The sequence below is a fragment of the Saimiri boliviensis genome, chromosome 12 (genome assembly GCF_048565385.1).
Source record: "Saimiri boliviensis isolate mSaiBol1 chromosome 12, mSaiBol1.pri, whole genome shotgun sequence".
Lineage (NCBI taxonomy): Eukaryota > Metazoa > Chordata > Mammalia > Primates > Cebidae > Saimiri > Saimiri boliviensis.
This window is the reverse complement of record NC_133460.1, coordinates 47808378-47831585: the sequence shown is the minus strand read 5'-3', so window position 1 is coordinate 47831585 and position 23208 is coordinate 47808378. Positions and strand designations below refer to the sequence as shown.

Here is a 23208-nt window from a genome sequence, read left to right as displayed (position 1 = left end):
CTGCCTCAGCCTCCTGAGTAGCTGGGATTACAGGCACACACCACCGTGCCCAGCTAATTTTTTGTATTTTTAGTAGAGACGGGGTTTCACCATGTTGACCAGGATGGTCTCGATCTCTTGACCTCCTGATCCCCCCGCCTCAGCCTCCCAAAGTGCTGGGATTACAGGCTTGAGCCACCGCGCCCGGCTTATTTTTATTTTTATTTTTATTTTGAGACAGAGTTTCATTCTTGTCACCAGGCTGGAGTGCAATGTCTCGATCTCGGCTCACTCCAACCTTCGCCTCCCAGGTTCAAGCGATTCTCCTGCCCCAGCCTTGAGAGTAGTTGGGATTACCGACACCCACAGGCACGACAACTATGCGTGGCTAATTTTTGTATTTTTAGTAGAGACAGGGTTTCACCATGTTGGCCAGGCTGGTCTCGAACTCGTAACCTCCGGTGGCCCGCCTGTCTCGGCCTCCCAAAGTGCTGGGATTACAAGCATGAGGCACCGCGCCAGGCCAGGTTGTGGGTTTTGACGGGACCATCTCGCTGCCCACGGTTCCCTTTTTCCGTCTGAACAGAAGGGGCCAGAGCAGAGAACTCGGAAGTAGCAAGGCAGGGTGAGGCGGAACAGGGGGGTCTACGAGTCTCGGAGACTCCCGCTTCCGCGTCCGGGCCCCGCCCGTCCCGCCCGATGCCCTTGGCGCGTGATTCGGGCCCCGCCCCTGCTATACGCCATCAGCTCGCGCCGCGCCGCGCCGCCTGGTGTTATTCCGCCCCGCAGGCGGGGCTGTCGGCCTCCTGTTGCCATCTGGTCGGGCTATGGTTCCGACCGGTGTTGTGTAAGTTTTGCAGCCTAGGCTCCTGACACGACCCTGGTCCTGATGGCGGCGGCGGCGGCGGCAGCCCTGGCGCCGGCCGACCCCCCTCCCGCGATGCCGCAGGCGGCAGGAGCTGGAGGGCCCACAGCCCGCAGGGATTTCTACTGGCTGCGCTCCTTTCTGGCCGGAGGTGGGTGCATGCCACGAAGACCCAGCCGCGGTCTGGGTGGCGGGGGCAGGATTGTGGGCGAGTGGGATGCAAGCGGCCTCTATAACATTCCTGGACTCTGGCCGCTTCAATGCTCTGCTAGATGTTTGCCCTGACCTGTTGTAACCTCTTTCTAGTAATCACTTGACTAATGACAGCCAGGTTACGGGGAGTGGGACCTTAGGTACTCCAGCAGAGGCGGGGGTGGTGGAAGGTCTAAATCAGGCACTCATTCTTCAGGGCTGGATAACAGGGAAAAGAGGAAGATCCCTTACAAAGACCCTGGGGTTTTAGTGAGACATTCTGGGCACGCCTTTCTTTTATAAACACCATGAGTGACCCAACGTAGACTTGGATTTCGCTGTTTGCTTAAAGGAAAACAAATATTGAGGGTCAGCTTTTTAATGACGACTGTAAATTGTGCAAAACTGTTTACAGCCAAAACCGGTTCCAGTGATTCTAGTAAACTGTGCCACAGTACTTGACAAGCCCTATTATTGGTGTGATATTGGGATCAAAAGTTTTATATTGTCTCTTAGGAAATTCCTGGGCCTTCAGTCTCCACACTTTCTTAATTACTTCTATGGGTTGTCATCAATTATTTAAGATTCAAAAATCTAAAAATCCCATATTATACTCGTGTGCAGTGGCGCCCTACTGTAGTACCAGCCACTAGGGAAGTTGAGACAGGATGACTGCTTGAGCCTAGGAGATTGAGGCTGCAGTGAGCCATGATCGCACCACTATTCTCCAGCCTGAGCTAGAGAGAAACTCTCTCCTAAAAGAAAATAGTAATAAGAAATCACCAGGCAGGGTGGCTCAAGCCTGTAATACCAGCACTTTGGGCAGCTGAGTTGGGCAGATCACTTGAGGTCAGGAGTTAGAGACCAGCCTGGCCAACATGATGAAACCCTGTCTCTACTACTAAAATACAAAAATTTGCCAGGCGTGGTGGCTCTCACCTGTAATCCTAGCTACTCAGGAGGCTGAGGCAGGAAAATTGCCTGAACGTGGGAGGCAGAGGTTGCAGTGAGCTGAGATCATGCCATTGAACTCCAGCCTGGGGGACAGAACCAGATTCTATCTCAAAACAAACAAACAAAACCCCACATTAAGAGGAATTGTAGAAAGATAATATCTGAAGACTGCAGCAGTATTAATTTTTTGTTGTTGTTTTGAGATAGAGTCTCACTCCCTCACTCAGGCTGAAGTACAGTGGCATGATCTCAGCTCACTGCAACCTCTGTTTCCTGGGTTCAAGTGATTTTCCTGATTCAGCCTCCCAACTTGTTGGGATTACAGGTGAATGCTACCATACCTGGCTACTTTTTTCTTTTTTTGAGATGGAGTCTCACTTGCCCAGGCTGGAGTGCAGTGGCACAATCTCTGCTTACTGCAAGCTCTGCCTCTTGGGTTCAAGTGATTGATTCACCTGCTTCTGCCTCCCAAGTAGCTGGGATTACAGGTGTGCACCACCATGCCCAGTTAATCTCTTGTATTTTTAATAGAGACTGGGTTTCCCCATGTTGCCCAGGCTGGTCTTGAACTCTGGACTTCAAAAAAAAAGTAGGCTGGGCGTGGTGGCTCACTCCTGTAATCCCAGCATTTTGGAGGCCGAGGTGGGTGGATTACGAGGTCAAGAGATTAAGCCCATCCTGGCCAATATGGTGAAATCCCGTCTCTACTAAAATTACAAAAATTAGCTGGGCGTAGTGGCACGTGCCTGTAGTCCCAGCTGCTCGGGAGGCTGAGGCAGGAGAATTGCTTGAACTGGGGAGGCGGAGGTTGCGGGATCACGTCACTGCACTCCATCCAGCCTGGCAACAGAGCGAGACTCCGTCTCAAAAAAAAAAAAAAAAAAAAAACCAAGAATTTTTTTTTTTTTTTTTGAGACGGAGTTTCGCTCTTGTTACCCAGGCTGGAGTGCAATGGTGCGATCTCGGCTCACTGCAACCTCCGCCTCCTGGGTTCAGGCAATTCTCCTGCCTCAGCCTCCTGAGTAGCTGGGACTATAGGCGCACGCCACCATGCCCAGCTAATTTTTTGTATTTTTAGTAGAGACGGGGTTTCCCCATGTTGACCAGGATGGTCTCGATCTCTTGACCTCGTGATCCACCCACCTCGGCCTCCCAAAGTGCTGGGATTACAGGCTTGAGCCACCGCAGCTGGCCAATGTTTGTATTTTTAGTAGGGACAGGGTTTCTCCATGTTGGCCAGGCTGGTCTCAAACTCCTGACTTCAAGTGATTGGTCTCCCTGGTCTCCTGAAGTGCTGGGATTACAGGCATGAGCCACCATGCCCAGGAAAACATGTTTTATATGCTTATTGGCCATGTGTTTTTCTTCATTGCTTAAGTGATAGTTCAAATTTTTGGGAAATGGGTGTAACTTTGAAGATTGTATAGGAGTTCTAGTTCCATGTGATAAGAAGAAATGCCATTTGGGAAGTTACTTAACCTCCCTGTGCTTCAGTTTCTCTATTTTTTCTTTTCTTTTCTTTTCTTTTCTTTTTTTTTTTTTTTTTTTTGAGGCAGAGTCTTGCTCTGTCACCCAGGCTGGACTGGTGTGATCTTGGTTCATTGCAGTCTCTGCCTTCCAGGTTCAAATGATTCTCCTTCCTCATCCTCCTGAGTAGCTGGGATTACAGGCGCATGCCACCATACCCAGCTAATTTTTGTGTTTTTAGTAGAGATGGGGTTTTGTCATATTGTCCGGGCTGGTCTCGAACACCTGACCTCAAGTGATCAGCCCACCTGGGCCTCCCAAAGTACTGGGATTACAGGACTGAGCCACTGCGCCCAGCCTCTCTCTTTAAAAAATTTTTTGGCTGGGCATGGTGGTTCATGCCTATAATTTCAGCACTTTGGGAGGCTGAGGTGGGCAGAACATGAGGTTAGGAATTTGAGACCAGCCTGGCCAACATGGTGAAACTCCATCTCTACTAAAAATACAAAAAATTAGCCAGGCGTGATGACCCATGCCTGTAATCTTAGCCTCTCTGGAGGCTGAGTCAGGAGAATTGCTTGAACCCAGAAGGTGGAGGTTGTGGTGAGCAGAGATCATGCTATTTCACTCCAGCCTGGGTGACAGCAACTCTCCAACTAAAATAAAACATAAAAAAAATTATTTCTATAGAGACAGGGTTTTGGCTTGTTGCCCAGGCTGGTCTGCAACTCCTGAGCTCAAGCAATCCTTCTGCCTCAGCCTCCCAAAGTGCTGGAATTACAGACATGAGCCACTCTGCTCACCCTTCCCACCCTTAAAATAGAATAAGAATACTTACCTTAGAGGGCTGTTATAATGATTAAATAATGTAATAAAAGCCTTGGTATAGTGCTTTTAGTTAAAGCATAGTACCTGGTACAAAGTTGACTCCTTGTTAGCAGTGACCTTGTGCAAATCTCTGTCCTTTAGTTGCTCAATCTCAAAAGGAAGATAAAAGCTACCTGACCTAAATCAGTGGAATGTTGAGATGATTAGTTAAGTTCTTTTTTTTTTTTTTTTGAGACGGAGATTCGCTCCTTACCCAGGCTGGAGTGCAATGGCGCAATCTCGGCTCACCGCAACCTCCGCCTCCTGGGCTCAGGCAATTCTCACGCCTCAGCCTCCTGAGTAGCTGGGACTACAGGCACGTGCCACCATGCCCAGCTAGTTTTTTGTATTTTTAGTAGAGACGGAGTTTCACCATGTTGACCAGGATGGTCTCGATCTCTCGACCTTGTGATCCACCCGCCTCGGCCTCCCAAAGTGCTGGGATTACAGGCTTGAGCCACCGTGCCCGGCCTTTGATTAGTTAAGTTCTAAGGTACGGTAGTCTTCTGTTATCTGAAGGGAATATATTCTTTTTTTTTTTTTTTTTTTTTTTTAAGACGGAGTTTCGCTCTTGTCACCCAGGCTGGAGTGCAATGGTGCGATCTCGGCTCACCGCAACCTCCGCCTCCTGGGTTCAGACAATTCTCCTGCCTCAGCCTTCTGAGTAGCTGGGATTACAGGCATGTGCCACCATGCCCAGCTACTTTTTTTTTTTTTGTATTTTTAGTAGAGACGGGGTTTCACCATGTTGACCAGGATGGTCTCGATCTCTTGACCTCGTGATCCACCCGCCTCGGTCTCCCAAAGTGCTGGGATTACAGTTTTGAGCCACCGCGCCCAGCCTCTTTTTTTTTTTTTGAGGACGAGTTTCGCTCTTGTTACCCAGGTGGGAGTGCAATGGCGCGATCTCGGCTCACCGCAACCTCCGCCTCCTGGGTTCAGGCAATTCTCCTGCCTCAGCCCCCTGAGTAGCTGGGATTACAGGCACGTGCCACCATGCCCAGCTAATTTTTTGTATTTTTAGTAGAGATGGGGTTTCACCATGTTGACCAGGATGGTCTCGATCTCTCGACCTTGTGATCCACCTGCCTCGGCCTCCCAAAGTGCTGGGATTACAGGCTTGAGCCACTGCGCCCAGTGGTCTCAATCTCTTGACCTCGCAATCCACCCGCCTCGACCTACCAAAGTGCTGGGATTACAGGCCTAAGCCACCGTGCCTGGCTTCTTTTTTTTTTTTTGAGACAGTCTCTCGCTCTGTCGTCCAGGCTGGAGTGCAGCGGTGTAATCTTGGCTCACTGCAACCTCTGCCTCCCAGGTTCAAGCAATTCTCCTGCCTCAGCCTCCTGAGTAGCTGGGATTACAGGTGTGTGCCACCATGCCTGACTAATTTTTAAATTTTTATTAGAGATGGTGTTTTACTGTGTTGGTCAGGCTGGTATTGAGCACTAAAGGAAATATATTCTAAGATCCCTAGTGGATGCCTAAAACTGGGGATAGTACTAAACCCTATATATGCTATGTTTTTCCCTATACATACATATATACCTATGATAAATTTAATTTCTAAATTAGTCACAGTAAAGAGATTAACAACAGTAACCGATAAAATAGAACAATTTTATTTTATTTTTTTCTTCTGGATCTTTCATTATGTAAGTAAATAGAACAATTTTAACAATATACTATAATAAAAGTTATATGAATGGGGTCTTTTAGTCTCTCTCAGAGTATTTTATGGTACTGTACTTACCCTTCTGCCTGTGATGTTGTGAGTTAATAAAATACTTATGTGATAAGATATGAGATGAATGACATAGACATTGTGATTCAGGGTTTAAAACTTATGAATTGTTTCTTCTTTTGCTTTCTTTCTTTTTGAGACAAATTCTTGCTCTGTCGCCCAGGTTGGAGTCTTGGCTCACTGAAACCTCTGCCTCCCGGGTTTGAGGGATTCTGCTACCTCAGCCTCCCAAGTAGCTGCGATTAGAGGCATGTGCCACCACACTCAGCTAATTTTTGTATTTTTAGTAGAGACAGGATTTCACCGTCTTGGCCAGACTGGTCTTGAATTCCTGATCTTAAGTGATCTGCCCACCTTGGCTTCCCAGAGTGCTGGAATTACAGTTGTGAGCCACTGCTCCTGGACTTGTTTTTTTTTTTTTTTTTTTTTTTGAGATGGAGTTTTGCTCTTGTTACCCAGGCTGGAGTGCAATGGCGCGATCTCGGCTCACCGCAACCTCCGTCTCCTGGGTTCAGGCAATTCTCCTGCCTCAGCGTCCTAAGCAGCTGGGATTACAGGCACGCACCACCATGCCCAGCTAATTTTTTGTATTTTTAGTAGAGACGGGGTTTCACCATGTTGACCAGGATGGTCTCGATCTCTCGACCTCGTGATCCACCCGTCTCGGCTTCCCAAAGTGCTGGGATTACAGGCTTGAGCCACCGCGCCCGGCTCTGGACTTGTTTTTTAAAGACAGGATCTTGCTCTGTTACCCAGGGTAGAGTGTAGCTGCACAATTATACCTCTCTGTGACCTCCAACTCTGGGCTCAAGTGGTCCTCCTGCCTTAGCCTCCAAATATTGATTCAAATCACCATGCCTGCCTAATTTTTTTGTCTATTTATTATTATTATTTTGATTTTTTTTTTTTTTTTTTTTTTTTTTGAGACGGAGTTTCGCTCTTGTTACTCAGGCTGGAGTGCAATGACGCGATCTCGGCTCACCGCAACCTCCGCCTCCTGGGTTCAAGCAATTCTCCTGCCTCAGCCTCCTGAGTAGCTGGGATTACAGGCACGTGCCACCATGCCCAGCTAATGTTTTGTATTCTTAGTAGAGACGGGGTTTCACCATGTTGACCAGGATGGTCTCGATCTCTCGACCTCGTGATCCACCTGCCTAGGCCTCCCAAAGTGCTGGGATTACAGGCTTGAGCCACAGCGCCCGTCCTATTATTATTATTTTGAGATGGAATTTTGCTCTTGTCACCCATGCTGGAGTGCAGTGGCATGATCTTGGCTCACTGCAACTTCCACCTCCTGGGTTCAGGCAGTTCTCCTGCCTCAGCCTCCCTAATAGCTGAGATTATAGGTGCCTGCCATCACACCCAGCTAAATTTTGTATTTTTAGTAGAGATGGGGGTTTTGCCATGTTGGCCAGCCTGGTCTTGAACTCCTGACTCAGGAGATCTGCCCATTTCAGCCTCCCAAAGTGCTGGGATTACAGGCATGAGCCACTGCACCTGGCCAATTAAAAAATTTTTTTGGTAGAGATGAGGTCTCACTGTGTTGCCCAGGCTGGTCTCAAACTCCTAGCCTCAAGTAATTTTTCCACTTTGGCTTCCCAAAGTACTGGGATTACAGGCGTAAGGTACTGTGCCTGGCCTATTATTCATCTTTTTATAAGAGTATCAACCCAGTTTATCAAGTCATTACTACATGTACAGTATTGCAGAGAAGTCTATATTATCACTGTAGAAGCATGCCAACGTAGAAGGGCTGGCCTGGACTCTGACCTATGCCAAAGCCCATGTATGGATTTTATTCTGCTTTCATCTGTACTTCTGCCCATTGGCACATTGTAGGGTCCAAGTACATATTTGCTGAATGTATAAGTGAATGACTAATTTTATGGGTAAAACTTGATTGTTTCAATGAAAAATTCATCCAGAAGAGGAGGTTACTTCGAACAGAACCTGGCAGTTGGGTAAATACCTCTAAGTGTGTGTCTCCATAACTACATTTTAGCAAGATCCCCAGTTTCATCAAATATTAGGTGCTGACTTACACAACTAAACCTATTTTAGTAGTGTAATCATACTAAGTTACAGGAAATGGGGACCAGTCATCTGTATATCCTTGCAGTGGGTAGATTTTCTCATGGTGACTAAATTAGAGATCAGAGGGTTTGCTGGCTGAACAAATAATGATTTCCATTTGGAAAGAAATGGTATGCAATTTCTTCCTGACTTTTTGAAAAATTTTTAGGTATTGCTGGATGCTGTGCCAAAACAACAGTTGCCCCATTGGATCGAGTAAAAGTTTTATTACAAGCTCACAATCACCATTACAAGCATTTAGGTGAGTTAATAGATGCTAAAGAAAAAAAAAATGCAAAAAAAAAAATAGATGCTAAAGATAAAAATCAATAAAAATATTTTGGAAAGTGGACGAAAAATGGAATTTAAGTTTGGGGGCAAATTTGTTCTTTTCTTTTTCTCTGTAGATTCAGAAACTGGAAAGGGGGCAAATTTTCCAAATAATGTATTTCTTATCTATTGTAATCCTTTGATTTCCAGTAATGGTTATATATATTATCATTTTAGGAAGCTGATATTTTCCTAGCCCAAATCTTGGAATCATTGAAGTAAATATGTGTTTATTGGGATTAATGAATCATTGTTCATAGACATATTTGACAGCTCAGTCTGATTTTTTTTTTTTTTTTTCTTTTTTTTGAGACGGAGTTTCACTCTTGTTACCCAGGCTGGAGTGCAATGGCGCGATATCGGCTCACCGCAACCTCCGCCTCCTGGGTTCAGGCAATTCTCCTGCCTCAGCCTCCTGAGTAGCTGGGATTACAGGCACGCGCCACCATGGCCAGCTAATTTTTTGTATTTTTAGTAGAGACGGGGTTTCACCATGTTGACCAGGTTGGTCTCGATCTCTTGACCTTGTGATCCACCCACCTCGGCCTCCCAAAGTGCTGGGATTACAGGCTTGAGCCACCGCGCCCGGCCCTCTCAGTCTGATTTTTTAAATGCAATTAGAGATGGAGATGAAATTTGAAAGTGTAAAATTGAAATAATTACTCCTTAAGAAAAATTTTTTTACAAGTGCATTGACTTCTTTTTTTCAGATGAAGTCTCACTTTATTACCCAGGCTAGAGTGCAGCGGTGCAATCTTGGCTCACTGCAACTTCTGCCTCCAGGGTTTGAGCAATTCTCCTGTCTCAGCCTCTTGAGTAGCTGGGACTTACAGGCATGCATCATCATTCCCAGCTAATTTTTGTATTTGTAGTAGAGATGATGGGGTTTCACCATATTGGCTAGGATGGTCTCCATTTCTTGACCTTGTGATTTGCCCACCTTGGCCTCCCAAAATGCTGGGATTACAGACATGAACCACTGCGCCTGGCCCCAACTGCGTTTTTAAAGTGTCATTGTTACAAACCTGAATGGATATTTATGCAGTATATTAATTGTAACTCATTTTCTTGTCAATATTTTTATTTTTATTTTTGAGACAGTTTTGCTCTATCGCCCAGGCTGGAGTGCAGTGGCGTGATCTTAGCTCACGGCAACCTCTGCCTCCTGGGTTCAAGCAGTTCTCCAGTGTCAGCCTCCTGAGTAGCTGGGATTACAGGTGTGTACCACTTTGTCCAGCTGATTATTGTATTTTTGGTAAAGACAGGGTTTCACCATGTTAGCCAGGCTGGTTTCTTTCTTTCTTTCTTTTTTTTTTTTTGAGATGGACTTTTGCACTTCTTGCCCAGGCTGGAGTGTGATGGTGCGATCTCAGCTCACTGCAATCTCTGCCTCCTGGGTTCAGGCGAGTCTCCTGCCTCAGCCTTCCAAGTAGCTGGGATTACAGGCATGTGCCACCAAGCCCAGCTAATTTTGTATATTTAGTAGAGATGGGGTTTCTCCATGTTGGTCAGGCTGGTCTCAAACGCCCGACCTCAGGTAATCCTCCTGCCTCGGCCTTCCAAAGTGCTGGGATTATAGGCGTGAGCTACCGTGCCCGGCCCTTTCTTATTTTTTATTGAAAAAAAAAGAGAAAGAGGCTGGGCGCGGTGGCTCACGCCTGTAATCCCAGCACTTTGGGAGGCCGAGGCGGATAGATCACGAGGTCAAGAGATCGAGACCATCCTGGTCAACATGGTGAAACCCTGTCTCTACTAAAAAATACAAAAATTAACTGGGCATGGTGGTGCGTGCCTGTAATTCCAGCTACTCAGGAGGCTGAGGCAGGAGAATTGCCTGATCCCAGGAGGCGGAGGTTGCAGTGAGCCGAGATCGCGCCATTGCACTCCAGTCTGGGTAATAAGAGCAAAACTCCTCCTTAAAAAAAAAAAAAAAAAAAAAAGAGAAAGAGTAGGTCTTATTTGTTACCGAAGCTGGTCTGCCAACCTGGTGAAACCCTGTTGCTACCAAAAATACAAAAATTAGCTGGGTGTGGTATCAGTTACCTGTAATCTTTGCTACTTGGGAGGCGGGGGCAGGAGAATTGCTTGAACACAGGAGGCAGAGGTTGCAGTGAGCCAAGACTGTGCCACTGCTCTCCAGCCTGGGCAATAAGTAAGATCCCATCTTAATTGAAAAAAATAAATTAAATATGTGTGGTGGCATGTTCCTGTAGTCCCAGCTACTTTTGGGAGGCTGAGGTGGGAGGCTTGCTTGAGCCCAAGAATTTGAGGCTGCAGTGAGGTTTGATTGTGCCACTGTACTCCAGCCTGGGCGGCAGAGTGAGTCTGCCTCAAAAAAAAGAAAGAAAGAATTAGAAGTTTGAACTTACTGAGAGATTATGAAAAGCTGGAAGGAGGAAATTATTTTGTTTTGTTGTCTAAGTTGAGGGCAAAATGGAGATGAATGGTATTACATCTTGGGGTGTTTTACAGTGACCCTGCATATCAGTGTCTGAACAGGATTCTTTTATTCCTTTAACCTCCTCCTCGTGCTGATGTATGTTGTTTTGTTTCCTGATTTGTAATCATCAGGTTACATATTCACATTAGATTTCACGCTCTATAGGCCTGCATGCCATGCATTATAGTGTATCCTGGTTACAGTATACCCTACAAGGCATACAAAATTTGGAGTAGAATTCCTAGAGTGCAACAATAATTTTTTTTTTTCAAGATAGAATCTCATACTGTTGCTCAGGCTGGAATGCAGTGGCATGATCTTGGCTTACTGCAACCTCTACCTCCCCGGTTCAAGCGATTCTCCTGCCTCAGCTTCCCGAGTAGGTGGGATTACAGGTGCCTATCACCACACCAAGCTGATCTTTGTATTTGTAGTAGAGACAGGGTTTCACCATGCTGCCCATATTGGTCTTGAACCCACCTCGGCCTCTCAAAGTACTGGGTTTACAGGCTTGAGCCACTGCAACCGGCAACAATGAGCTATTAGTAGTATCTGGAGTGTCCTCTGTCTTTAATATATACATACCCCCTCAAAAAAATAAATCTGTATTGGTGGCTTTTAATTTAATTAATTAATTTATTAATTTATTTTGAGACCGAGTTTCACTCTTGTCGCCCAGGCTGGAGTGCAATGGTGCAATGTTGGCTCACTGCAACCTCTGCCTTCTCTGAAGAAACTGGAATTACAGGGGCCTGCCACCACGCCTGGCTAATTTTTTGTATTTTTAGTAGAGGCGGAGTTTCACTGTCTTTGCCAGGCTGGTTTCCAACTCCCCGCCCACTTCGGCCTCCCAAAGTGCTGGGATTACAGGAGTGAGCCACCGAGCCCGGCCTTAATTAATTTTATTTTAAAATGTTCTTATGCATTTTATTCCAGGTACCTCCCCACGTTTTTAGGTGTAAGATAGTTTTAAAAATTATTCTTTTTTTTAAAATAAGAATTATAACTCCTGGCCGGGCGTGGTGGCTCACGCCTCTAATCCCAGCACTTTGGGAGGCTGAGGCGGTTGGATCACGAGGTCAAGAGATCGAGACCATCCTGGTCAACATGGTGAAACCCCGTCTTTACTAAAAATACAAAAAATTAGCTGGGCATGGTGGTGTGTGCCTGTAATCCCAGCTATTCAGGAGGCTGAGGCAGGAGAGTTGCCTGAACCTAGGAGGCAGAGGTTGCAGTGAGCCGAGATCGCGCCATTGCACTCCAGCCTGGGTAACAAGAGCGAAACTCCGTCTCAAAAAAAAAAAACCAATTATAACTCCTTATAAAACTATAATTTTACTTTAATTTTTTTTTTTTTTTTTTTTTTTTTTTTTTTTAAAGATGGGGTTTTGCCGGGCGAGGTGGCTCAAGCCTGTAATCCCAGCACTTTGGGAGGCTGAGGTGGGTGGATCACGAGGTCGAGAGATCGAGACCATCCTGGTCAACATGGTGAAACCCCGTCTCTACTAAAGATACAAAAAATTAGCTGGGCATGGTGGCACGTGCCTGTAATCCCAGCTACTCAGGAGGCTGAGGCAGGAGAATTGCTTGAACCCATGAGGCGGAGGTTGCGGTGAGCTGAGATTGCGCCATTGCACTCCAGCCTGGGTAACAAGAGCGAAACTCCGTCTTAAAAAAAAAAGAAAAAAAGATGGGGTTTCACCATGATGGCCAAGCTGGTCTTGAACTCCTGACCTCAGGTGGTCCACCCACCTCGGCCTCCCAAAGTGCTAGGATTACAGGCATGAGCCACAGCGCCCAGACTAAAAAAATTATTTTTTTAAAAAAGTTTTTGATTAGCTGGGCATGGTGGCACGTGCCTGTAATCCCAGCTACTTGGGAGGCTGAGGCAGGAGAATTGCCTGAACCCAGGAGGCGGAGGTTGTGGTAAGCCGAGATCGCGCCATTGCACTCCAGCCTGGGTAACAAGCGAAACTCCGTCTCAAAAATAAATAAATAAAAAATAAAAATTTGGCCGGGCACATTGAAAAAAAAAAAAAAAAAAGTTTTTGAGATATAGTTTTACTCTTGTCACCCAAGCTGGAGTGCTATGGTGCGATATCAGTTTGCTCAACCTTGGCCCTCCAGGTTGAAGCAGTTCTCCTGCCTCAGCCTCCCATGTAGCTAGGAGTACAGGCGCATGCTACCACACCCAGCTTATTTATTTATTTATATTTTTATTTATTTATTTTTTAGACAGAGTCTTGCTCTGTTGCCCAGGCTGGAGTGCAGTGGTGCAACCTCAGCTCACTGCAATCTCTGTCTCCTGGATTCAAGTGATTTTCCTGCCTCAGCCTTCTGATTAGCTGGGATTATGGGTGTGCACCACCCATAATCCCAGCTAATCCCGGCCTTTGTTCATATTATAAGGAAGGAGTATATTTAAAATTTCTCCTGGTCCCCATTTGTTTTGTTTTTTTGAGATAGAGTTGGCCAGGCACGGTGGCTCAAGCCTGTAATCCCAGCACTTTGGGAGGCCGAGGCGGGTGGATCACAAGGTCAAGAGATCGAGACCATCCTGGTCAACATGGTGAAACCCCGTCTCTACTAAAAATACAAAAAATTAGCTGGGCATGGTGGCGCGTGCCTGTGATCCCAGCTACTCAGGAGGCTGAGGTGGGAGAATTGCCTGAACCCGGAGTTGGAGGTTGCGGTGAGCCGAGATCGCTCCATTGCACTCCAGCCTGGGTAACGAGCGAAACTCCGTCTCAAAAAAAAAAAAAAAAAATAGAGATAGAGTTTCACCCTTGTTGTCCATGCTGGAATGCAGTAGTGTGATCTCGGCTCACTGAAACTTCTGACACCTGGGTTCAAACAGTTCTCTTGCTTCTGCCTCCCCAGTAGCTGGGATTACAGGCACCCGCCACCACGTCCAGCTAATTTTTCTTTATAGTAGAGACAGGATTTCACTATGTTGGTCAGGCTGGTCTCGAACTCCTGACCTTAAGTGATCTGCTGCCTCTGTCTCCCAAGTGCTGGAATTACAGACATGAGCCACAGCACCTGGCCCCTTTTTTAGAAGTGCTGTATCTGCTGGGTGCAGTGGCTCACGCCTGTAATCTCAGCACTTTTGGGAGGCCGAGGCGGTTAGATCATGAGGTCAGGAGATTGAGATCATCCTGGCCAACATGGTGAAACCCTGCCTCTACTAAAAATACAAAAATTAGCTGGGTGTGGTGATGCATGCCTCTAATTCCATCTGCTCATGAGGCTGAGTAGTAGAATCACTGAACCCAGGAGGTGGAGGTTGCTGTGACCCAGATCACGCCACTGCTCTCCAACCTAGTCACAGAGCGAGACTTTTTTTTTTTTTTTTTTTTTTTTTTGAGACGGAGTTTCGCTCTTGTTACCCAGGCTGGAGTGCAATGGCACGATCTCGGCTCACCGCAACCTCCGCCTCCTGGGTTCAGGAAATTCTCCTGCCTCAGCCTCCGGAGTAGCTGGGATTACAGGCACGCACCACCATGCCCAGCTAATTTTTTGCACCTTTAGTAGAGACGGGGTTTCACCATGTTGACCAGGATGGTCTCGATCTCTTGACCTCGTGATCCACCCGCCTCGGCCTCCCAAAGTGCTGGGATTACAGGCCTGAGCCACCGCGCCCGGCGTAGAGCGAGACTTTAAAAAAAAAAAATTTGTGACAATAAAAACATCTTTTTCTTTTCTTTTTTTTTTTTTGTTATTATTTTTTAAGATGGAGTTTCACCATGATGGCCAGGCTGGTCTTGAACTCCTGACCTCAAGTGATCCACCCACCTTGGCCTCCCAAAGTGCTAGGATAACAGGCGTGAGCCACGGCACCCAGCCACAATAAAAATATTTTAAGTAATAACATAAGAAACATATGTAGATCTACAATAGCACTTTGGAAATAAACATTGTCAGTGTAGTTGACACCCCCTTGGCACCTCTACCTTATCATTAGCCTTCCTGTGTCTGCTAGGTAATCATTGTTCTAAATTTGATCACCCTTTAATTGTTACAAATACTTCTTTTTTTTTTTTTTCTTGAGATGGGGTTTCACCATATTGGCCAGGTTGGTCTCGAACCGCTGACTTCAGGTGATCTGCCCGCCTCCGCCTCCCAAAGTGCTGGGATTACAAGTGTGAGCCACCGCACCCGCTATTACAAATACTTTTGAATCAAATTAAATAGGACTTAACCTTTTGTTTCTGCTTCCTGCAAGAGGAAGTCGTGTTCCCCTCCCCCGCCACTTCCCTGCAGATGGGAGAAGGGGTAGCCAGGAGGAAATTTTAATAGAATATCCATGTTTTGTATCCTCTGTTCTCTTGATGAATTGACACTTGTATTGGTATGAGCTGTTCTTTGTGTTGTTATAGTCATGCGTTTTAATTTTTACATATGTCATAAAATCCAGAATGCATTACCGTAATTTTTGTTCAAACAAGCAATTACCTTTTTTGTTAATTTGTTTTTTTGAGGTGGAGTCTTACTGTACCACCCAGGCTGGAGTGCAGTGGCGGGATCTCGGCCCTGCAACCTCTGCCTCCCAGTTCAAGCAATTCTCCTGCTTCAGCCTTCCGAGTAGCTGGATTTACAGGCCCAGGACACCATGCCTGCCTAATTTTTGTATTTTTAGTAGAGACAGGGTTTTACCATGTTGCCCAAATTCCTGACCTCAGGTGATCCACCTGCCTTGGCCTCCCAAAGTGCTGGGATTACAGCCACTGTGCCTGGCCAGAATTATTATTATTATTTTTTTTAGACGGAGTTTTGCTCTTGTTACCCAGGCTGGAGTGCAATGGCGCGATCTCAGCTCACCGCAACCTCCGCCTCCTGGGTTCAGGCAATTCTCCTGCCTCAGCCTCCTGAGTAGCTGGGATTACAGGCACATGTTACCATGGCCAGCTAATTTTTTGTATTTTTAGTAGAGACGGGGTTTCACCATGTTGACCAGGATGGTCTCGATCTCTTGACCTCGTGATCCACCCGCCTCGGCCTCCCAAAGTGCTGAGATTACAGGTTTGAGTCACCGCGCCCCGCCAGAATTTTTCTTAACAAAATGTTAGTCCATTTATATATATGCTTATTATAAAATACTTCTGGGATATATCTTTTGGATGTTAATAAGTACCTGCAATTTATCCTTCCAGATAGATTGTCTTCAGTTCAAACGTGGACATTGCATATATTTCTGTTGTTAATATTTTAGATTGCTGCAGTTTAATATAATTTGCTATAGTTACAAATTAAATTTGCTATAATTTGTAGTTGTTTCTACGGTAGGTTTTATATTACATGAGGTGTGCTTTTTTATCTAATTTGGATATATGATGTATTTTTAGTAGGTTTAACTGTTTTATAGAAATTACTATTCATGTAATCCTTCAAGCAAAATTATCCTGAGTGATAGCACAATTATCTTTATTTGTACTTATCACAGATTTAGATAATTTTCTCTTTTTTAACAGCATTTTTCTTCAAAAACAGGAGTATTTTCTGCATTGTTTGCTGTTCCCCGAAAAGAAGGATTCCTTGGATTGTATAAAGGAAATGGTGCAATGATGATTCGAATCTTTCCCTATGGCGCAATCCAGTTTATGGCATTTGAGCATTATAAAACGGTAAACTTTGATCTTTTCTCTTTTGCATTCTTGAATATTGTGCACGCTTGACCAGGCATTTGCTTTGGACATTTAAAAATACATGAAAGTTGGCTGGGCGCGGTGGCTCAAGCTTGTAATCCCAGCACTTTGGGAAGCCGAGGCGGGTGGATCACGAGGTCGAGAGATCGAGACCATCCTGGCCAACATGGTGAAACCCCGTCTCTACTAAAAATACAAAAAATTAGCTGGGCATGGTGGCACGTGCCTGTAATCCCAGCTACTCAGGAGGCTGAGGCAGGAGAATTGCCTGAACCCAGGAGGCGGAGGTTGCGGTGAGCCGAGATCGCGCCATTGCACTCCAGCCTGGGTAACAAGAGCGAAACTCCGTCTCAAAAAAAAAAAAAAAAAAAAAAAATACATGAAAGTTTCATAGTTTTAAAAAGTTAAATTATTATTTTTTTTAATTTTTGAGACTGAATCTCGCTGCCCAGGCTGGAGTGCAACGGCATGATCTTGGCTCACTGCAACCTGTGCCTCCTGAGTTCAAGTGATTCTCCTGCCTCAGCCTCCTGAGTGACTGGGATTACAGGCCTGTGCCACCATGCCTGACGAATTTTGTATTTTTAGCAGAGATGCGGTTTTGCCATCTTGGCCAGGCTGGTCTTGAACTCCTGGCCTCAAGTGATCCTGTTCTTCCAAAGTGTTGCGATTACAGGCGTGATCCATGGTACCAGGCCAAAAAGTTACTTTTTTTTTTTTTTTGAGACGGAGTTTCGCTCTTGTTACCCAGGCTGGAGTGCTATGGCGTGATCTCAGCTCACCGCAACCTCCGCCTCCTGGGTTCAGGCAATTCTCCTGCCTCAGCCTCCTGAGTAGCTGGGATTAAAGGCACACGCCACCATGCCCAGCTAATGTTTTGTATTTTTAGTAGAGACGGGGTTTCACCATGTTGACCAGGATGGTCTCGATCTCTTGACCTCGTGATCCACCCGCCTCAGCCTCCCAAAGTGCTGGGATTACAGGCTTGAGCCACCGTGCCCGGCCTCTTTTTTATTTATTATTTACTATTATTATTATTTTAAAGATGGGGTTTTACCATGATGGCCACGCTGGTCTTGAACTCCTGACCTCAGGTGATCCACCAACCTCGGCCTCCCAAAGTGCTAACATTATAGGCGTCAGCCACCATGCCTGGCCCCAGCTGAGTAAATTCTTCATGGTCATTCTTTTTTTGCAGCGGTGCAATCTCAGCTCACTGCAGCCTCTGTCTCTTGGGTTCAAGCGATTCCTGCGTCAGCTTCCTGAGTAGCTGGGATTACAGGCGCCCACCACCACACCCAGCTAAGTTTTGTATTTTTTTTTTTTTTTTTTTTTTTTTTTTGAGACGGAGTTTAGCTCTTGTTACCCAGGCTGGAGTGCAATGGCGCGATCTCGGCTCACCGCAACCTCCGCCTCCTGGGTTCAGGCAATTCTCCTGCCTCAGCCTCCTGAGTAGCTGGGATTACAGGCACACGCCACCATGCCCAGCTAATTTTTTGTATTTTTAGTAGAGACGGGGTTTCACCATGTTGTCCAGGTTGGTCTCGATCTCTCGACCTTGTGATCCACCCGCCTCGGCCTCCCAAAGTGCTGAGATTACAGGCTTGAGCCACCGCGCCCGGCCCTAAGTTTTGTATTTTTATTAGAGATGGGGTTTCACTGCATTGGCCAGGCTGGTCTTCAACTCCTGACCTTGTGATCCATCCTCCCACCTCAGCCTCCCAAAGTGCTAGGATTACAGGCATGAGCCACTGCCTATGCTTACTCTTAATGAATGAAACCTAGAGTATCTTTAAAGAAGATAAAAATAGCCAGGCGCGGTGGCTCAAGCCTGTAATCCCAGCACTTTGGGAGGCTGAGGCGTGTGGATTACGAGGTCAAGAGATTGAGACCATCCTGGTCAACATGGTGAAACCCCGTCTCTACTAAAAATGCAAAAACATTAGCTGGGCATGGTGGTGCGTGCCTGTAGTCCCAGCTACTCAGGAGGTTGAGGCAGGAGAATTGCCTGAACCCAGGAGGCGGAGGTTGCGGTTAGCCGAGATCGTGCCATTGCAATCCAGCTTGGGTAACAAGAATGAAACTCCGTCTCAAAAAAAAAAAAAACAAAAAAACGGGCCGGGCGCGGTGGCTCAAGCCTGTAATCCCAGCACTTTGGGAGGCTGAGGCGGGTGGATCACGAGGTTGAGAGATCGAGACCATCCTGGTCAACCTGGTGAAACCCCCGTCCCTACTAAAAATAGAAAAAATTAGCTGGGCATGGTGGCATGTGCCTGTAATCCCAGCTACTCAGGAGGCTGAGGCAGGAGAATTGCCTGAACCCAGGAGGCGGAGGTTGCGGTGAGCCGAGATCGTGCCATTGCATTCCAGCCTGGGTAACAAGAGCGAAACTCCGTTTCAAGAAAAAAACGAAAAAAAAACCAACAGTGAAATGGGCAGGATTTTAAAAATATCTCATTTAATTCAGTGTTCTTGTTTTCTAGCTTATTACTACAAAGCTGGGAGTTTCAGGTCATGTGCATAGATTAATGGCTGGATCCATGGCAGGTAAGAGGTGTTAGGTATATTTTATTTCTGACAAATTAATTTTGTATTAAAAGACTTGATTTGGTTTAGGTTATATGTGTGGCATTAGGGAAAGCACAGATTGCAGGTGTCCTGTATTTTTTTTCCTGTGTGAATCCTTAAAAAAAAGAAACGTATTTTTTTTAAAAAGTGTGACATTGATTTAATCGCACACATTTGTTGTTTTTTTATACTCAGTTATATGTGAAATCATTAGTACCCCAACTGGAAAAGAGTCTTTTTATAGTAGATGAGGAATAGTCTCAAAACTGTGTGAAAAGCTTGCATTCTCTTTGACAATTCTAATTTTGGAAATTTTTAAAAATTGAAAAAATGTTTTTGAAGGCTAGTCATGTAACACAGTGGGAGTGGAGAAAAACAAAGAAACCTGTAACTTACTGTGATCCATGAGTTTTTTTTTTTTTTTTTTTTTTTTTTTTTGAGACGGAGTTTCGCTCTTGTTACCCAGGCTGGAGTGCAATGGCACGATCTCGGCTCACCGCAACCTCCGCCTCCTGGGCTCAGGCAATTCTCCTGCCTCAGTCTCCTGAGTAGCTGGGATTACAGGCACGCGCCACCATGCCCAGCTAATTTTTTGTATTTTTAGTAGAGACGGGGTTTCACCATGTTGACCAGGTTGGTCTCGATCTCTCGACCTTGTGATCCACCCGCCTCGGCCTCCCAAAGTGCTGGGATTACAGGCTTGAGCCACCGCGCCCGGCCTGATCCATGAGTTTTAATCACCACTGTACCTCATTTGGATTAGCCATTACTTTTCAAAATTTATGTTTTCTCTTTTTTTTTTAATTCTTTATCTTTTTTCTTTAAAAAGATTGTAAAAAATTATAATGACTATAGTAATAAATACTCCTATACAGTAAAAATAGTTGCATTCTCTAAGACAACCACCATTAGCCATTCCTTTTCTTCCCCTTTCCTCTCCTTTCCTTTCCTTCTTCTCTCCCCTCCCCCCATCTCTTCTCCTCCCTTCCTCTCTTTTCCTCTCTTCTTTTTTGAGACAGGATCTGGCTCTGTTGCCCAGCCTGGAGTGCAGTGGTATGACCACAATTCACTGCAACCTTCACCTCCCAGGCTCAAGCCATCCTTCTATCTCAACCTCCCAGAAGTATCTGGGACTACAGGCCATGCCATCACACTGAGCTAATTTTTATATTTTCTGTAGAGATGGGCTTTTGTCATGTTGCCCTGGCTGGTCTCAAACTCCTCAAACCTGACCTATTTCAGTTTTTTAAGTATTCATTTTTATGAGTTTGGGAATTAGGACATTAGTTGTTTTTCTGTGAGAGATTGGTAATATTTTATTTCCCAGTTTTAGATTTGACTTGGTTTTATGATTAAAAAAAAACAATCATTGAAAATTTTTTTCCCTATGCAGAAGTTTTACATGGCCAAACATGTTAGTTTTTCCTCTCTTGCTTCTTAATTTTGTGTTTTGTTTAGAAATTCCCTCCCCGGCCGGGCGCGGTGGCTCAAGCCTGTAATCCCAGCCCTTTGGGAGGCCGAGGCGGGTGGATCACGAGGTCGAGAGATCGAGACCATCCTGGTCAACATGGTGAAACCCCGTCTCTACTAAAAATACAAAAAATTAGCTGGGCATGGTGGCGTGTGCCTGTAATCCCAGATACTCAGGAGGCTGAGGCAGGAGAATTGCCTGAACCCAGGAGGCGGAGGTTGCGGTGAGCCGAGATCGCGCCATTGCACTCCAGCCTGGGTAACAAGAGTGAAACTCCGCCTCAAAAAAAAAAAAAAAAAAAAAAGAAAAAAAGAAATTCCCTCCCCATTCTAAGATAAAGACATTTAGTCATGCTTCCTACTAAAAGTATTTGTTTTGGCCATGTTGATCTTATGTTTACTTTTTTTTTTTTTTTTTTTTGAGGTGGAGTTTTGTTCTTGTTACTCAGGCTGGAGTGCAATGGCGCAATCTCGGCTCACCGCAACCTCCGCCTCCTGGGTTCAGGCAATTCTCCTGCCTCAGTCTCCCGAGTAACTGGGATTACAGGCATGCGCCACCATGCCCAGCTAATTTTTTGTATCTTTAGTAGAGACAGGGTTTCACCATGTTGACTAGGATAGTCTTGATCCCTTGACCTGGTGATCCACCCGCCTCAGCCTCCCTAAGTGCTGGGATTACAGGCTTGAGGCACCGCGCCCGGCCCTTATGTTTTCTTTTATAGAGGGAATGAGGGATGGATGGAATAATTTTTTTTCTTTTTTTCTTTTTGAGGCGGAGTTTTGCTCTTGTTACTCAGGCTGGAGTGCAATAGTGCGATCTTGGCTCACCGTAACCTCTGCCTCCTGGGTTCAGGCAATTCTCCTGCCTCAGCCTCCTGAGTAGCTGGGATTACAGGCACGTGCCACCATGCCCAGCTAATTTTTTGTATTTTTAGTAGAGACAGGGTTTTACCATGTTGGCCAGACTGGTCTTGAACTCCTGTCCTCAAGTGATCTACCCACTTCGGCCTCCCAAAGTGCTGCGATTAAAGGCGTGATCCACTGTGCCTGGCCTATTCTTTTAAAGATGGGGTTTCACCATGTTGGTCAGGCTGGTCTTGAACTTCTGACTTCAGGTGATCCGCCCGCTTTGGCCTCCAAAGTGCTTGGATTACAGGTGTGAGCCACCACGCCTGGCCCACCTGGCCTATTTTTCAATTGTGCCAGGCTGTTCTTGAATTTTTGGGCTCAAGTGATCTGCCCACCTCAGGCTCCCAAAGTGCTAGGATTGAAGGGAGTAAGTCACGACACCTGCCCACCTCCTTTACCTTTACAAATTTCTGCGTGTTCTTGTTTCTTGCCAATTCATTATTTAACTACTACATTAATTCTCATAGTGATCTTCTTTTCTCTTCTCCCCGCCCCCTCCCCCTGCTTTTTTTAGAGGTAGTTTTACTCTTGTCACCCGGGCTGGAGTGAAGTGGCACAATCTTGGATGACTGCAACCTCCGCCTCCTGGGTTCAAGTGATTCTCCTGCCTCAGCCTCCCAAGTAGCTGGATTACAGGTGCTTGCCACCACGCCTAGCTAATTTTTATATTTTTAGTAGATACGGGGTTTCGCCATGTTGGCCAGGCTGGTCTTGAACTCCTGACCTCAGGTGATCCACCTGCCTTGGCCTCCCAGAGTGCTAGGACTATAGGCATGATCTACCGCACCCAGCTCCCACAGTAATTTTTTTATTAAGCTACTTTGAACCAGTAACTAGAAAGTTTGGAACATGGGAAAAGGAATGAAGAAATAGATGGTGTTGGACTGAATATAGATTATTATGCCTATTATAAGGTAATTGCTATGCAAGTAATTTTTATACTATATGTTTTAGGAAATAGTGACCAAAAAGTCTGTACATGTTCAGCACAGATTCAACCATTGTAGACCTCACTACATTTTCCATCCATGGTTACTTGAATCCATGGATGTGGAAACCATGGATCAGGAGGACCTACTGTGTTTCCTTTCTGATATCCAGACTGGAAATACATAAATTGTAGAATAATTTAAAAAAAAAAACCTCATGATCTAGTTAGACCATTTTGGTGTTAACAGTATAACTTCACAGTGGGAAGAACTTGAAAATGGTTTTTTTTTTTTTTTTTTTTTTTTTTGAGACGGAGTTTCGCTCTTGTTACCCAGGCTGGAGTGCAATGGCGCGATCTCGGCTCACCGCAACCTCCGCCTCCTGGGTTCAGGCAATTCTCCTGCCTCAGCCTCCCGAGTAGCTGGGATTACAGGCACGTGCCACCATGCCCAGCTAGTTTTTTTGTATTTTTAGTAGAGACGGGGTTTCACCATGTTGACCAGGATGGTCTCGATCTTTCGACCTTGTGATCCACCCGCCTCGGCCTCCCAAAGTGCTGGGATTACAGGCTTGAGCCACCGCGCCCGGCGAAAATGTTTTTACAAACTGACCCTTCACTTACTAAGTTGTTTTCCGTCTAATGATATGGCATGATTCTGTCAGTAATATCACCTTTGATTTCATTGTGTTTTTACCATTGTTATAATATTAAGAATACTATTAATGATAGGAAAATATATGTGTATATTAAAAATTTTTTTTACCTTTAAGTTTCTAC

At 45.6% G+C, this 23208-nt stretch overlaps 1 protein-coding gene across 5 annotated transcripts in view; it reads left to right on the top strand.

Annotated features, from left to right (window-relative positions):
* The first annotated feature begins 715 nt into the window (after positions 1–715).
* SLC25A16 (solute carrier family 25 member 16) overlaps positions 716–23208 on the top strand; it is a 35954-nt gene continuing 13461 nt past the window's right edge. For 2 of the 5 annotated variants that reach the window (XM_039478408.2, XM_074382321.1), the window contains exons 1-4: positions 716–995; positions 8308–8400; positions 16399–16532; positions 19037–19100. In XM_039478408.2, the coding sequence (XP_039334342.2) occupies positions 869–995; positions 8308–8400; positions 16399–16532; positions 19037–19100 (418 nt within the window). In that variant the 5' untranslated portion in view covers positions 716–868. Of the gene's footprint in view, positions 996–7086; positions 8401–9569; positions 9686–16379; positions 16533–19036; positions 19101–23208 lie in introns of those variants that run through there. The other 3 variants (XM_074382323.1, XM_074382322.1, XM_039478409.2) reach the window with 3 other exon arrangements.